This window comes from Gossypium hirsutum, chromosome A12 (genome assembly GCF_007990345.1).
Source record: "Gossypium hirsutum isolate 1008001.06 chromosome A12, Gossypium_hirsutum_v2.1, whole genome shotgun sequence".
Lineage (NCBI taxonomy): Eukaryota > Viridiplantae > Streptophyta > Magnoliopsida > Malvales > Malvaceae > Gossypium > Gossypium hirsutum.
The window spans coordinates 89,320,037-89,335,940 of record NC_053435.1 but is presented as its reverse complement, the minus strand read 5'-3'; the positions used below and the strand labels follow the sequence as shown (position 1 = coordinate 89,335,940).

The window sequence follows — 15,904 nt, the reverse complement described above, 5'->3', positions numbered from 1 at the left end:
GAATGTAATTGATAATTTATTTTAAAAAAAATTAAATAAAGCTAAATTTCAAGATAATTAATATTTACTATTTAGAAAATGTTATTTATTACGGTTAGGATTTTTCATGCTATTTTTAAATAATAAAGATTAACTTTATTATAAATTAATTTTTTTTTATTAATATAAGGCTTGAATTGATCCAGTAAATTTTATTCAGATCCAGCAAGTAGTTTGATTAGTAATAGTAGTGCCATGCTAGCATGGCCAATGCAATATCAACATAATCTAAATTATATCATATCACAGATAAAAAGAAATTAAAAATAAATATATTTATAATTTTATCATTAAACAAAGTTTCGGAGTTTGTATATTAAAATTGAAGGTTGAAACCTTAATAATATATTTTTTAAGTTGATTATTTTAAAGACACTATATAAATAAATATGTTTGTTATAAAATGATATTTTTAATAATATTGGATGTTGGGGAATCATTTCAATTAAAAGTTTTATATGTAGTTGTTCAATTTTTTTTTTTTTATGTTATCCCATGTTTTAATAGATGCCTTTTTAAACTCGCGTGGAATCCATCATTACTTTTATTAACTTGAGAAACACACTACAATTACTATAAGTATATCCTTCCGTGATTCATTAATGAAACTCAGAGTTTTGTTCCATTGATTGATTATAATATAATGCTAAAAGAAACATTGGTAGATCACAGTTTTTTGGGGGGCAAAAATTGATCTATTCCCATAAAAAATGGGCTTAATCATTTAATTAATTTATAAATTCCAATCAAAAGAATTGTGGAGTTTTAAACATTTATTATTTTATATTTGAGGAGACACAATCCCGAGTATCAAGAAAAAAAAAAAGTAAGACTGAATTAAATTAGGACAAGTTGGTGAGCTTCTTTAAATGTTTAGATGTTATTGAATTATTATTAGTTTCAAAAAAAGAGAGTTTATTTCGCATGATTAAATTTAGAAAATATCAATTTTATTTAACCAGTTTTAAAAATATAATATAAAAAAATAAAAAAGAATAAATTACTTGTTTATCCCTTGATCTTCGCTGTTTAATATGAAGTTACAGATGATTAGATTACAACCTCTACCTGCTCTTCTTTTATTCAAAGCAAAGCTTCATTTAAATACGTTTGAGGTATACTGACTCTGAAACATTCTCCTCTTCCCACTTTGGTTCAATCATTCAGCTGAGCCTTTATGTTTTTAACACCTGCTTTTAGTTCCAGCCATTGGATGTGCTGGCTCATATATCGCCGTTAGATCAACCGACTATTTGCTTTGACTAATTTCTATATGTTATGCAGTCTCGGTAGTGACCATTGTAGCGGGAATTCCTCCACAAGTGTGATGAACATTAGGCTAGCAATAAACGAAGACAGCAGCTTCGGAACCCCTGGAGCAAGCAGTCTGGACATATTAATTTTTTGTGAGGATGGGCTGCTTGTTTCTGAAACAGACTAATGCTTGACCCACACCATTGCTTGTTTTCCTAAGCTACAAACTCCACATGTCACACAATCCTAAATTTGTGGAGAAAATATAAACTACAATCAATGATAAAATAAAAAAATATATAATGATACAAATTCCATACAAAGAATTTATTGGCTGATCTTGCAGTCATCCTTATGACTATTTTTTAACAATATACAAAACGAGCATGCTTGCCATGCACTGGCTGCTAGACCAATCCCAATTTAAGTTTTGAATGGTGTAGTGATCACCTTCCGGTAAGCTTAACAACCCATGCACCGCCTAAGTAAAGTCCCAAAAGTGGTGCTGCCAGAAGCATCTGTGTAAGAGGATCCGTTGATGGTGTAAGTACAGCTGCTGCAACAACTGCACCAACCACTACATACCTCCAAATGGAAAGCATCTGATCCCCCGAAACAAGACCAAGTTGTCCAAGAAGAAATTGTATGACGGGAACCTGCAGGATAAATCACATGCAACCATCTTAGCTTCGAGGTTAACTTCTGCTCTCCCCATGAGACAGTATCAGTGTAGGTTCCCCTAAGAGTAGTAGGAAGGAAATATGCAAGGTGGATAATATCTGGTCATGTGCTACCCGCAATACAAGTAGGAAGGAAATACCTGGAAAGACAAGCCTGTGCTGAACATGAGCACTAGTACAAACTCAAAGTACTGATCAATGGACCACAAAGATTCCACAACCCCTTCCGCGTACGAAACAAAGAAATTTAAGGCTGCTGGAGTCAGAACCAAGTAGGAGAAAGCAATACCAGCATAGAAAAGAACTGAGGAGCCCAACACAATAGGCCCCAGAAACCTTCTCTCTGCTCTGGTTAAGCCTGGAAGAACAAAGGCTATGATCTCATACAGAATTACAGGGCTTCCTAAAAGAAGGCCACAATATCCCGACACCTGCAGAATGCCATGAACTAAATCAATTGTTATGAGTAGTCCGAGTTTTTCTTTAAACTCAGTCCCTTCTCTTTCCCCCACCTCCCCCATTTTGTCTTTTGTAAGTTTTACGCACAAGGTAATGACCAATTGGTTTATCTAATCAAAGTTCGAAAATATTAATAAAGCAAGCAAGCTGCAGGTTAAAGTTAATCAGGGAGGATAGAATCAAAACTGTAATTGCAATGTCACATTCTTCGAAATGTAACGCTCTACAGTAATTCATCCAAAACTTTTACAGTGTTCCTTAATATAAGAGCACATCATTCCAAATGTATCTCCTATGGTGCTGTATTAGTTCCAAAAATAAATAAACATGAGAGAGAAGTTAGTACTCAAGACATGTTATGATATTACTATAAACTTTGCAACCAATAACTAGCATTCATAGTGTAAAACAAAATAAACCATTCAACCTAACCTTTAAAGTTGTGAAGAAAAACTCTCCAGGAGCTAGTTGCAGAAATCGTACACCCTGTGCTTTAACAGGAGCTTCAAGAAACACTATCAGTTCTTTTGAAAATGCAAAGCATCCCAATATAGCAGCTCCAACAGCCAATACAGACACAAATATCCTCTGTCGTAACTCTTCAAGATGATCAAATATGGTCATTTCTTTATCATCTGGGAGGAGATCTTTATCGGGATAAAGAAAATTATAAAGCGAACTTCCTTCATTATTCTGCTCAAATGGTGCCTCTTCCGGTGAGATATTAGCCACATCTATATCATAATCAAAGAAGTGATGTCAACAGTTTTTTTTACCTAAAAGCATGAACTTCTATTCAGATCCTGGAAGTACTATCATCAAGAATTAGATAAAGAAAACAACATAATTCCCAAACAATCTACTGATGCAGCTAATGCCTTTCCAATAATTTGAAATTAAATATGTCAAGAACATGTATCACACTAGAAGAAGGGGGAAACAGTGTTTTGGTAGAATTTGCTAATATTTTTGGTCCTAAAATAAAACTACTAAAGTCCCCACCTCCTCCCCTCTTCTTCTGGTGTGTGTTTGCACAGCCATTCTCTGTTTTCACAAAAACTTTTAATCAGGTAGAAAATGAAACAGAATGGGTACAGCAGATTATGAAAACACAGAAACAAGCTATTTTTCCACAGATGGCAAATATGGCAGGGTCATCACTCCAAAAATATCTATCATCTATATTTCTCTTGAAAGTAAGATACTAGTTCAAACGAGACAGTCAAAATTTCTTTTATATCTCATATCATTAACTTTGGAGTTCGCAGCAAGTAGCTATATATTCTTGGTTGGGTAAATCCACCCATTATCAACCAGCTTTCTGGTAGTATTTCTTGCTACAGTATCCAATCCAAACCTTGGTTTATTACTTCCCTGCTTGCAAAATTCACACACAGGCCTATTGGCTTCAAGTTGTTCCACTAGACCTATATGTGACCAAAGTGTAGTAAATGCTGGTATCCCAGATCAGTTATTTGAGATATATAGTGGCCTTGTGTTGCCTTACAATCTGTCACCTCACTGCAGTTTGGTTATTAATTGGATGCCTTTAACAAAAAGCTCTATGTGAGTAAAGCATATTCTACAAGAAAGTAAAAAACAGCTGTGCCAGAAATAGTTTCTGTAACTAAATTTTTTACGGACAAATGAAGCGTGGTATTATAAATTCCCAAGGTGTAATCATTCATTTATCCTCTCTGGCATTTAGAATTACTAAAGAATCACCAAACAACACTCTTATTAATGCCACCTTCTATGCTTCAAATATAAAAAAATGAGTTGGTGTTCTAAGGATTTAGTATCACCTTTGGCAGAAGGATTTTATCTAGATTAAAAAAAGAACTTATATAATTGGCATCACCTAAGAAAAGGGTGTGAAAGAAATTCATTTCCTGCAGTATTCTCATATGATTGCAACCAGTTGCTTATAATCCCTACTAGCATGACGAAACTCATGTCCAAGCACATAACATTAGTTAACTCTTCCTCTCCCACTAATAGCCCCTATGCTGAAACAAACCGCATCTTTAAAATGTTATACATCAATAATCTAATCCATTAGCATCAGGAGTTAACATTCATCCAAAAGCATGACTTATTTAACAATTTGAGGGTGGCCAAACCAAGCATGAGTTATTTAAGAAACTTCCCCTAAAACACCAGCCTTCTCGCCAACATATATTTACAATAAAATCTCCAATTCATAAATGAACACGCAGTTACACTCCATAACATGATGCCCAATCCCTCTTGCAAATTCCAATTCCACATATATATATAGTAAAATATCTAACTTGAGTCCAAAGATTCAATTTTATTTAAACAGTAACCAAGCTAAAATTTCATTTCAGAAAAAAAGAGGAGCAATTCAGCCTCAAAGAAATAAAAACAATAAGGAACAAAGAAACCAGGCTTTAAATTACCAAAAGCAATTAGGAAATTAAAAAAAAATTAGGTTGATACCAGGCCTATCTTCAGTGGCAGAGGCGCTTCTGGTTTCACTGAAGACTTGTTGCCGATTCTCTTTGAGATCATCGTCAACGGCAGCGAAACAAACGGCTGTTCTAAAACCTTTCCCGCGCCGGGAAGCAGCGAATTCCAGCTTCCCTCTCCTTGAAAGCCTGAATTTGAGAGAGTTGAACTCCAGCTGGGTCCTGGTTGACTCAACGAGTTTGAAGCAGCATCTGTTGAGCTGCAAATGGGAGATTAGAGCAGCGCTGGTGTTTGCGCTTCCCATCGTCAGATATTTCTTTATTTCTTTTTGGCCAATGCTTTTTCTCCTTCTTAATGGTTGGTTTTTTCTTGTAATTTCTAAATTGCTTCCCCTACCATACGTAATAAATTTTTTTATTTAAATATGTGTCAATATATAAATTATATAAATTCATGAGTAAACTATATTATTAGTCACTAAATTATGAATAAATTTTCGTTTTGGCCACTTTATTAAAAGAAATTACAATTTAATCATTAAAATTTTTAAAATTATTTTTTGGTCACCCAACTATTAAATGATATTTTTTTATTAGTTCTCAATTTTCATACTTTCTATCAAACCCTGATTATATATAAAATAATAATACTCAATTATTTAAAAATAAAAAATTATTTTTCTCTTGTCTTATCAAAGAAAAGTCATATCTAAATAGAAGAGGTAAAAATAGAGAATCAACAATTTGCTCAATTTTTCCTATGTATTTTTGAAGAATGAGTATTGAATATTTTTATACAAATAATATAAAGAGAAAATTTGAAAAGTTTAAAAATAATTTTCCCACATTTTTCACTTTATCTATTTGGAAATTATTTTTTGTTTTATTTTAATTTTAATTTTTATACTTCTCTAAATATTTTAAAAGAATTTTAATTTTTTTATCATTTTATATATAATTAGGTTAAATTGATAGAAAGTATAAAAAGTAAGGACTAAAATTATTATTATTATTGACAGAAAGTGTCGCTTAACAGTGGGTGAAAAAAACAATTTGAAAAACTTTTGTGATCAGATTGTAACTTTTTAGTTAAATGACCAAAACAAACACTTACACATGTTTGATGACTAATGGTGGAATTTACCCTTTACAGGTGACCACTTACAAATCCCTTACGATCCATGTTTAAAATCTCTCATTGAGGAGTTTTAGGGTTTCTGTTTTTCTACGCTTTCCTTTCTTTGAAAAGGCGATGATAAGCATCATTTTCGTTGATCCGTCAGAAGTTATAACCGAAAGAACCGATTAGTCGATTTTTAACTTATCTAGGTTTTTTTTTTCATGGCAGAAGCTTCGCGGGGCCGTGTCACTATTACTCTCGGCCGTACCGGCCAGGTATTTTTATTGTACTTTATTTTCCTCTTAATAGTTTTTTTTCTTTCTTTTTCGCTATTTTTGGTGATGTTGCTCAAGTATGTATGGTTGCTGCTGAAATTTAAGAAATAAGCTTGAAATTAGTAGGATTTTATCCTTTGAACATAAATTGTATCCAGTCTGACTTCGAACGATGCAGTTAAGCATAGTAGGTTTCTCCTTGTTATTTATTAAAGTCTTAAGCTTGTTCTTCAAAAAATAATTGATGGTGTAGTTCCCCTAATTTTTTGTTGGCTTGTTGTGAGTCTGAACTTGATCGATTGTGTTGGCGTAGGTGGTGAAGAGGGCTGGCCCTGCATCCGGTGTTGATCTTTCTGATTCTCATCCTGTTTCTGGAAGTAAGCGATCTGTAAGGGATAGGTTAGGAGGCAACACAGATAGTTCTTCCTTGCATGGAAGTCAGCTAAACAACAAACGGTATATTTTAAAGAATTTTACTGTAGTTTTCTCAGCATTTCTGAGTCTTGCTTTGCTATGTTGGTGCTTGCGCAATGGCTATTTAAGTAATGTTCTGTATATCCTTGTGGAATATAATGATGCTGCTGTTATCATATCAGATGCAGCTCGCATATTTACTTTAGGTGTTTGTTCAACTGATAAAATGTGTTCTGTTGTATGGGTGGACTTGAGAGTGACCATTAGACGTGAATGTGTTTAAATCCTTTTTTCTTCAATAGTATTTGTATAATTCGGAATCCAGGACTGCATCCTGTTTCCATTTTGACTGTGGGATATGCGTTTGACTAGGATTCTCTAAGAAAAATAAATGATGCTGCTACATAGGCTGTGAGAAGTAATACGTTGCCCTACCTTTGGCATTTATTTTCTTTGTTTGTGAACTTTCAACCCTATTAGTTTATCAATGAAGTTTACTTGTGTTAAAAAGTTATTGTGCTGGTTTGCCTTTTCTACAGACAAAGAGGAGATGGTTATACTACAAGTTTGAATGGCAATGGCTTGAATGGTAGTGAACTTTTGCCTCTGTGTTGCAACATCTTGCTTTCCTGATTTATGAATTGTTTGTGAGATTATTAATGTCACTTCTTTTGGGAAATTTTTTTTTAAAAAGCTGTTCACATTGGTAAAGATGATCTCCGATTTAAACTCATGCAAAAGAATGTGTTTAGACGGGCTCAGAGTGATGAAAACAGGAAGGACATGGACCTTCGTGAAAAGTTGTCAAGAATGGGACAGCCTTACGAGACACATCAAACATCTGAGTCAAGGGAGCGAATACCTGAACCAAGGGAGCGAGTGCTGGAGTCTAGGGAAACTAGCATCTTGGGCAGATTTCCTTCCACAAGAAGTGTGGATGATTTGCCTCGTGTTACCACTTCAAGAAGTTCTTATTCTCCTTGGACTTTAGATCATTTAAGGCAACGATCTCCAGACAGAGTAATGGGTTCTTCTAGGGGTTTATCTCCCCCAAGAAATGCTGAAGATTTTCAGAGAAGGCAGGTAAACAGGACATATGATGATGTCAGACCAGTTTCATACATGGGAAAAGATGTTATTGATGCTCCAGGTGTGAGTACAACATCTTTTGTTACAAAGTCCAGATTGCCAACCACTTCAGCAAAGCCCATGCCACCGGGCCCCCAAATTCCAAGTCCAATTCCTCCAAGCAGCATTGTACAAAAAAATTCATACTCTGTATGTGCTATTTGCCATCTACATTTCATGCTACCAGCGAATTGTGCAACTAACAAGTTTTACATATATTTTTTTTACCATATTCTCTTGTGAACATCTGCTGCTTATGCTCATAAGTTCAGACTGTTCTTTACTGTAACTCCTGGTGTACTTTGTATGATAATTTATCATGTTTGCATTTTTGAAATGGTCAAAATGTTTTAATCTTATTCTTAGAGCCCCATGCTTGGAAGCTCAAGACCCATCCTAAAATATTTCTATTTGAGGTGGATAAGAATATGGTGGGAAGCACCCTCCATCTTTCTGTTTGTTATCCAAATTGTCTTTTGGAAACTGTAACATTTCCTTTTTTAGGTGACATGCATGTTCTTGATCTCATTCTTAGAAGGTTCTGCCAACTGTTGGTAACTATTTGTATGGTTACTCTTGGTTCTGAGCAAGTGGCAGTTCTGAACCCTCTTATCTTCTGTTTGTTTTCCAAATTGTCCTTTGGAAACTGTACCATCGCATATTTTAGGTGACATGAATGTTCTTGATCTCATTCTTAGAAATTTCTGCTAACTGTTGGTAGCTATTGGTGTGGACCATGTGGTTGCTTTTGGGTATGAACAAGTAGCAGTTGAGGTTTCTTTCTGATCGTATATAAGATGCCTAAGATAGTGTTCTTACATTTACGAAATTTCCAGTAGTAGGTGCTACATGTTCCTTTCAAACCCCTCTTGACTCTATACCTTTTAACTACCTCTTCTTTTCATATTAACAAAGAATCTTCTCTATGGAAGCATTATTTATTTCTTTTTCTTTTTCTCATCAAATCTGCATCATAATGTCTGCCCCCTCTCTTCTTCCTCTATTCCACTACGTCTGCTTTCTTCACTGCCTTGATTCTCACAATATTTTTGCTAAACTTCCAACTCCGTTTTATCAAGCGCTCAATGTTGTTTGCTTTACTGGTCATGCATAAAATTGTGTTTTCCTGAGGACTTTTCTTTTAAAATAGTTATACGTGGACTTTGGTTTTTAAAGAGCAGTGTTTAGATGAATTTCTTACCTTTGTTTTTTGGCCGGCTGCCATATAGGGTGCTGAACAACAAACTGTTGAAGGCTTGCTACATTCATTGGGGCTTGGAAAGTATACAATTACCTTCAAGGCAGAAGAAGTAAGTAATCTGGGTCCCTAGATTCTCTGCATAAGGATAAATTGTTTTCCTTTTTTTGAAAGGAAAAAGGTGTTCAGAGATGCTTTGGAAGACTAATCAGCTAAGAACAAACATGCATTTTCATTTGATATGTTATTTCTTCATAGTAATTTGTTGCTTGTTCTTTGTTCTTTGCTAATTTCTGTATGTCATTAGCATAGTGCAAATGCAAGATCCTAGGATGTTTCTTTCATCTTCACCTAATTGCAGATTTGGTAGCATCCGGGATTTCGCATAAATTTTAATCCTTAAATATATCACTTTCAGGTCATATATTTCTAGCTTGATTCTTGCAGAGGTGGTTATTAATGTAAAGATGTCTTCACATGGTCCAAATAAAAGTGAATAATGGAAATTTATAGAAGCAAAGATTAATCTGTATGTTTTATGGCCCAAAACTGGAAATCCAGTGATTAGATCTAGAGACTTTCAGCATGGAGCTTACAAGTTTAAGCTTAGGATGAGGAATGAAGGTTATCAGTTGAAAGATTTACATCTTATTGTGTAACCTTCTTTATGAGTTCCTTTTGTATTTAAAAGAAATATAGGATGATTCATGTACCCTCATATCCCTCCCCATGCCAGATTGACAACCCTCTTCCCAAAATAATGGGAAGGGTTAGAGGATATGAAAAACCAGTATTTTATTATACCTTGATAGTAGGCAATTGATGCTTGTGTTTTGTGCTGCAGAGATGCAGGGACGTATTTTTATTTATTTTACTTTGAATAAAATATCAAAATCTACTTTTACTTGACAAATGTCGGATATGGTTATTCTGCCTACTATGGCTGGTGTTATTGTGTTTTAAATGATTGCAAGTTTGGTATTGGTGTTAAACTTGTGAATGTCTTATAAAACAATTGTACGTATCTTCAAGGCGTTTGAGTATTGATGTTTCCAAACAGATTGTACATAGAGAAATTTCCTGTATGGTGTTGCTGCAGCTGTTCTATCTTCCTAAATCTGAAGATTTACGTAATAGTTTTAGGTTTCTGAAATATCATGGACAGATGTGATTTTGATTGGTGAATTGCTTTGTTTTTATCTGTAGCTCAGCTGATCTTTAGGTTTGATAATTTACTCAGGTGGATATGACTGCATTGAAGCAGATGGGCGAAAATGACCTTAAAGAGCTAGGAATACCTATGGTAATTTAGCTTCTTTAATTTTTTGTTCTTTATATTCTTAATTGATGAGCTGAAATTAATAACCGATGCGAATATAGAAAACAAGTTTCTGATGTTGAAATTTCTAGCATGTCTTGTACGTTCTTCATTAATTTCAGAACACATTTTAAGTGATCTTTAGCATAGGCACAGAGCTTTGACCGATTTGAGCACCCAAGTACACATTGCCTAGATATTTTGCATGAATTTTGCTTACCTGCTGCCTAGGCCAAATTCATTCTAACTGAAGACATTCAGTTTTGTTCTGGCAACATGGTTGCCCAAGAATATAAAGCTTCCTGTGAAGTTGATTGGATGGATTGTAGTTGAACATTTTCAGAAAGCACTATGAATCAGCGATTTTCCTTGCTGATAATTTGTAGTTCTACTACCTGATTTGTTGCAGAGGAGCCTGCTAATGATTGTTTTGACTTTGAAACGGCTGCAGTATCCAGGTGCTTACCATGTTACAGATGAGAAGATTTACAATCTGTCTGCTAACAATAAATTTAGGGGATTCGGTAAAATGGGCTGTGATCAGGGTGTCTTCTAGATTCAAACCCATAATCATCATCTTTTTATGTGAATATATTGTTTGGAAACTGTTTGCCGTTCCCTCATACGTGGGTGCAAAATGAAATCTTTAAGTTTACATAATATCCTGAATTGTAACTAATGAAGGTGATTTGATTGGCAGGGCCCTAGGAAGAAGATACTTCTGGCTCTGCTGCCCCGTTCCAGAAGGCAGCCATGATTTTTACTTTCATATATTCAAAGGAGAACCATTGTATCTGTATTTGGTGGGTTAAGGAGTGCACATTTTGTAAGGTTGATCAATATATTTGTAAGTGGTGGCAAGGAATTTGAGATGCCTAGAAAATATTCATCATCAATATCAAAATATTTTTAGCGTCTCTAACATGCTACCTGCTATTAAGTTTTATTACTACTACTTGCGGGTACCATACCAGTGTTTGATCAAATACAAAAATGAATTGTCTTCACTGGAAACAATAATAGAAATGCGGTTCTCCGCTGTGGTAACTCACAGTTTAGAAGCTTTGTTACCAGAAATGAATTGGTTCGTACCATTTCCATCAAGGAATTGCCATCTTGAAAGTATTTTTCAAATTAGTACGTATAATTTGAATCAATTCAGCAATATAAAGAAAACACCAATTAATAAAAGCATGAGCTTATAAGTTGCTTGCAGCTACCAACATGAATAAACTGTATTCTAATTTTGGTGGTAAGACTGAGTTGAGTGGGTGAAGGGTTCACGAACCTGGTTTCCATAGCTTTACTTTCTCTAATCTTTCAATATCGTGCATTTTGGTAATTTCAGCATGCTTTGATGATTGAGACTGGTTATTGGCCAAAGCTAGAAGTAAGTAATCATGTCTTTATCATCAGTTAAGTAAATAAATTATTTCCTCAAAAGCCCTGTGCTTTATCTCAGTTTATTTTGGTCAATATTGTAGTGCTAATAGTGATGGAAATTTTGGAATTCAACTTTGAATCCAAAGTTGTTTAGTTCACTGAATTGTCAGCACAATTGGTTTAAAAATTTTAAAAACAAATTCTAATTGCTTTTGTACTCTTTAATTGATGAAGCATTTAATTAATTAATTTTATATCTAAAAAAAGTATCATTAAATTGAATACAATTTTTTATTAAATATTTAATTAAATCATATTCTTAATTATTTTGATTAGAGTATTTATCGATCAATTTATTGGACTGATATTTAATTTTTAACTTTGCTCCTACTAAATTGTTTTTGTCTTGTTGAAGTGGTCTATACTGTAGTACTTTTGACTTTATTTATGACAAAATAATCAACATGTTTTGACATTTCTGTACGAACCAAACATAAAAAATCTCAAAAAATCAAAGCCACCTTGTTTTACTAGGTAAGAGCTTAATTTTATCTTTTTCAATTCTTTACTATTCTCACAATTACTTTTAATTGTATCTTTTTCCCTTGTTTCATTCTATTTTGGATGGCATAATTTATACTTAGTTTTATACCCTTTATTTGAATAAGGAAACATGATAAGTTGGAAGGTCGCCTGAGCAACAAACTCGCCAATGGTCAATCGAATGGTCACCCCTAAGCTTTACCTTCCGTCCCAACCATCTAGAAAAGTAAGAACCATTTGTTGCTCCAGACCCCAGGCTTCTGTTAAGAACATAATATTATTGGTCATCAAACCTCACGTGAGTTCAACTGCTCCGTATCGTCAAGTCAAAATGAATGGCAAGGTTTGTCCCATCATAGACATCGTTGTCCCACCAAAGACATTCATTCCACGCATTCCGCAATGATGGCTAGATGCCATTCTACACAAGATCCCGCCTATAAATATATATGGGAACAATTAAGAAAAGATTAACTTTCCAAGCATGCTAAGCCTAGCATACTCATTGTTTCACGGGGCTAGACTTTTCGTCTCGTAATCCGTGCGGCCTTAAGTGATTCTATTGTTATAAATACGCCTAAGTCAGTTTAACTCTAACAAAGTGAGATTCTCACAAAATTCCTCCAAGGCACCAATTTATATAGCGGAAGCAACACAAACCAAAAGAATGCTCAATAGAACAGGATAACCACAGAAAAACAATGCAGGAGAGGTGTTTAAGTAAATGCTCTTAATTTAGTATTCTCTCTCAAAGAATACAAAACAATGGGTAATTTGCAACTGAGGGGAAGACTCTCTATTTATAGTTGAGCTCCCCAAAATCCAACGGTTTAGCTAAATTTACATCGACAGACGAGATGGAGCCTATGCTTATAATTAAGGGATTTACAAGATTTACATAATCAAATGAAATTTAATCTTATCATATATTTCTAAGCTTAGTTTCCCTATTTAGCAAGGTAGCTTACCTTTCTATATTTGTTTTATTGGGCCATCTGGGCTTCAAACAGACAAGCTTCTTCATCAGTTTTTTAAATCAGACAAGTTTTGTGGGTTAAATTATCCCTATCTAACCAATAGATCTCCATGGGATACATTTTGTGCGATGGTCATAGGCTTTGCACCTTGGCCCGTGACATTCTCCCCTACCCATTCTCATAGCGCCCTCGTTGCACTCTCGGAATGGCACTGACTTGATTCACCTCGAAACTTTCTCAACACATTAGCTTTTTCCTGACTAGTCTCATTATCGGGTCGTCCCACCCTTCAAAAATTTTTCCTTGGCTTTCGTCGCCTCTTAGCTTGCTTCATTTCACTCGTTGGTACATCTCGTTGGCAAGAAGCCATCGCTCTCACTTGCCTCAATTCTGACTTGCCTCAATCAAGATTCGCTTGATCTACACAACTAGGCTTTCGTATACTCACGTTGAATACAGGGTTGACCTTGAGTTTTCCCAACAACTCCGATTTGTACGCCCCTCGACTTCTCTACTTTAGAACTATGAAAGGGCCCCTATATTCTCACCAAGCCAACAAGTCATAATACAAAACACTACCAAAATGTTTGAAATGTACATTACTCACAATATTTACTCACCTCAACTGTCTAGTTTGCATCGTTACTTTTCCCTCGAAGTCTGATGCACAACCCGTGTTAATGTCCCTCCCATACGAAACATCCTCGGTTAGTTAGATTGTCGATAACACATTGACCCCAACTTTCATATCTTTATTCACTCGCATAACGATTCATGATAACAAACTATCAACGATATGAATTTAATTGTCCCAAAGAAAAAATCTGCCTGAATCCTGTCAAGAAAGTTTAAACCAAGCACAAAATCGTAATCATCTAACTAGATTACCTCAAAATCTTCATTGCCCTTTTATTCATCGATTTGTAGTTCCACGCCTTGAGCTACTCCTACAGTTGAGGCCTCCTCGAAATTTACCATCTTGATCTTCTTATTCGATTTCCTAATCGAAAGACCAAGTTTTCTCGTAGCTTTTTTCGATATGAATAAGTTTGATGCTCTCGTATCAACAAAAGCACTTATCTTCTAGCCTACAGTGTTGATGTTCACAAACATCAAACCTTCCTCAATGATATTCCTCTTTGCAAGAGTAGGTACCATTGAATTGCTTCAATGCTTTCCTCTCATTAGGCTCCGCTTTCTCCCATTTACTGGTCACAGATGGTTTAACTCGCTCTAGAAAATTTTGCATCCTATATGGACCACTAAAAAAGAAGCATTTCACTAGTTTCTTCCCACTCTCATTAGTCTCTTGGCAGCGTCTCTACTCATGATTGCACCAAGCTTCATGGGCGCTTCCTTTGGCTTATCATTCCCTTCGATAGCCAAAAACAAAGATATCTTCGAGCAATTCTTAATCATATACGATCCATTGAGGTAACATATTATCTTGATCCCCTTTTCTTTCGGGTTGTTGGTTTTACGCTTTCTATTTCGTGGTTTCCCATTACCACCATCGCTACTACTATTGTTGCCATCATCGCTATATCCTTCTTCATCTTCCTCATGTTTTCCCCCACCATTGTCCTTTCATTGGGCTTGGAAAACTCAAACCTATCTTTCATTAAAACAAGTTCAACTAAGGACTCCGCTACCATCATGGCTTTGATATGTTCCTAGATTCCTCGGTTTTGTAAATTTTGATTTGCGCTTGGCTTCAACCCATCTATAAAGGAGAAAAATGCCTCATTCTCGCTCAAATAAGAAATCTAGAGCATAGTTCACTAACCTCCTGCACATACTCCCTAACCGTGCCTTGTTGCATAAGCCGTTGTAACTTTTCCCAAGCTTAATCTTCGGCATACTCTTGGTAAAACTATCATTTCAACTCATGTTAAAACTCTTCCCAAGCCTCAATCTCACTATGCCTTTTATTCGTGGAGCTCCGCCACCATAAAAGCACAAAATTAGTAAGAAACATGGTAGCAATATTTACCTTAATAGCATCGTCCATGATGCCTTTGGCACGGAAGTATTGTTCCATCCTCCACAAAAAGTTATCCACATCGCATACAGATTTTGTCATCGCAAACTCTTTCAACTTCGGAACGTCTACCTTACAATTGAGTGTTGCACTCGACACTCCATTACCCATGGCTGCTCGACACAAGGTAAGCTCTCCCTTGAGCTCCTCTATTCTTATGCTCAAAGCATTTGTCGTGGCTATTATTTCCTCCTTTAAAGCCATCACCATGGCCTCGAGAGTAGCGTTCCTCTCTGTCAACATATTCTTCGTGGAATTAAGTACCTTATGCACCTTTTCCACATTGGTCTTGTGAGACTCCAACACAAACTCTTTGAGTTGATCCTCCATTGAATCAAACCCATCGGTGTGTCCCACAACCACCTTAAGTGTTTCACTCACATCCCTCATTGACTTCTTGAGATTGACCAATCGATCCTCTAAAGCCAACAACATATCCTTAAATAAGATTGGTTTTTTAGCCCATCTGCGAGTCTCACTTGGCTCACTCTGATCAGCAACTTTTTTCGACATCTCTACAGTGCCTTTGCAACTCTAGCTCGGATACCAACTATCATGAAGCTAGACCTTTTGTCTCTCAATCCGTGTGGCCTTAGGCCATTCTATCATTACAAATACGCCTAAGTCAGCTTAACTTCAACAA

General features: G+C 35.4%; 2 protein-coding genes across 3 annotated transcripts; one reads left to right on the top strand and one right to left on the bottom strand.

Moving 5' to 3' along the window:
- Nucleotides 1-1,573: 1,573 nt before the first annotated feature.
- LOC121210957 (sec-independent protein translocase protein TATC, chloroplastic) lies at nucleotides 1,574-5,279 on the bottom strand. Its single transcript, XM_041083014.1, has 4 exons — nucleotides 4,896-5,279; nucleotides 2,865-3,166; nucleotides 2,114-2,404; nucleotides 1,574-1,949 (listed from the first exon to the last, which is right to left on the bottom strand). The coding sequence occupies exons 1-4, from the start codon at nucleotides 5,167-5,169 to the stop codon at nucleotides 1,740-1,742; spliced, it is 1,077 nt and encodes a 358-aa protein (XP_040938948.1). The 5' UTR covers nucleotides 5,170-5,279; the 3' UTR covers nucleotides 1,574-1,739.
- A 704-nt stretch (nucleotides 5,280-5,983) lies between these two features.
- On the top strand, nucleotides 5,984-11,234 carry LOC107946216 (uncharacterized). 2 transcript variants are annotated; one of them, XM_016880450.2, is made up of 8 exons: nucleotides 5,995-6,259; nucleotides 6,573-6,715; nucleotides 7,213-7,262; nucleotides 7,368-7,951; nucleotides 9,031-9,111; nucleotides 10,240-10,302; nucleotides 10,727-10,775; nucleotides 11,018-11,234. In XM_016880450.2, exons 1-8 carry the CDS (start codon nucleotides 6,206-6,208, stop codon nucleotides 11,023-11,025), a joined length of 1,032 nt encoding a protein of 343 aa, XP_016735939.2. In that variant the 5' UTR covers nucleotides 5,995-6,205; the 3' UTR covers nucleotides 11,026-11,234. The 2 variants fall into 2 exon arrangements, with proteins under 2 accessions (XP_016735938.2, XP_016735939.2); XM_016880449.2 differs by lacking the exon at nucleotides 10,727-10,775 and having other exon boundaries at nucleotides 5,984-6,259.
- The last annotated feature ends 4,670 nt before the right edge of the window (nucleotides 11,235-15,904 follow it).

What these genes read in the sequence shown, in the direction of transcription:
- LOC121210957 (XM_041083014.1), bottom strand. Translation starts at nt 5,169, where the DNA reads ATGGGAAGCGCAAACACCAGCGCTGCTCTAATCTCCCATTTGCAGCTC. An exon ending in TGCCACTGAAGATAGGCCTG is followed by an intron (nt 3,167 to 4,895) that starts GTATCAACCTAA and finishes ATTATGATATAG; the next exon opens with ATGTGGCTAATATCTCACCG. An exon ending in TTTTCTTCACAACTTTAAAG is followed by an intron (nt 2,405 to 2,864) that starts GTTAGGTTGAAT and finishes GGCATTCTGCAG; the next exon opens with GTGTCGGGATATTGTGGCCT.
- LOC107946216 (XM_016880449.2), top strand. Translation starts at nt 6,206, where the DNA reads ATGGCAGAAGCTTCGCGGGGCCGTGTCACTATTACTCTCGGCCGTACC. An exon ending in TACAAAAAAATTCATACTCT is followed by an intron (nt 7,952 to 9,030) that starts GTATGTGCTATT and finishes GCTGCCATATAG; the next exon opens with GGTGCTGAACAACAAACTGT. An exon ending in TTACCTTCAAGGCAGAAGAA is followed by an intron (nt 9,112 to 10,239) that starts GTAAGTAATCTG and finishes TAATTTACTCAG; the next exon opens with GTGGATATGACTGCATTGAA.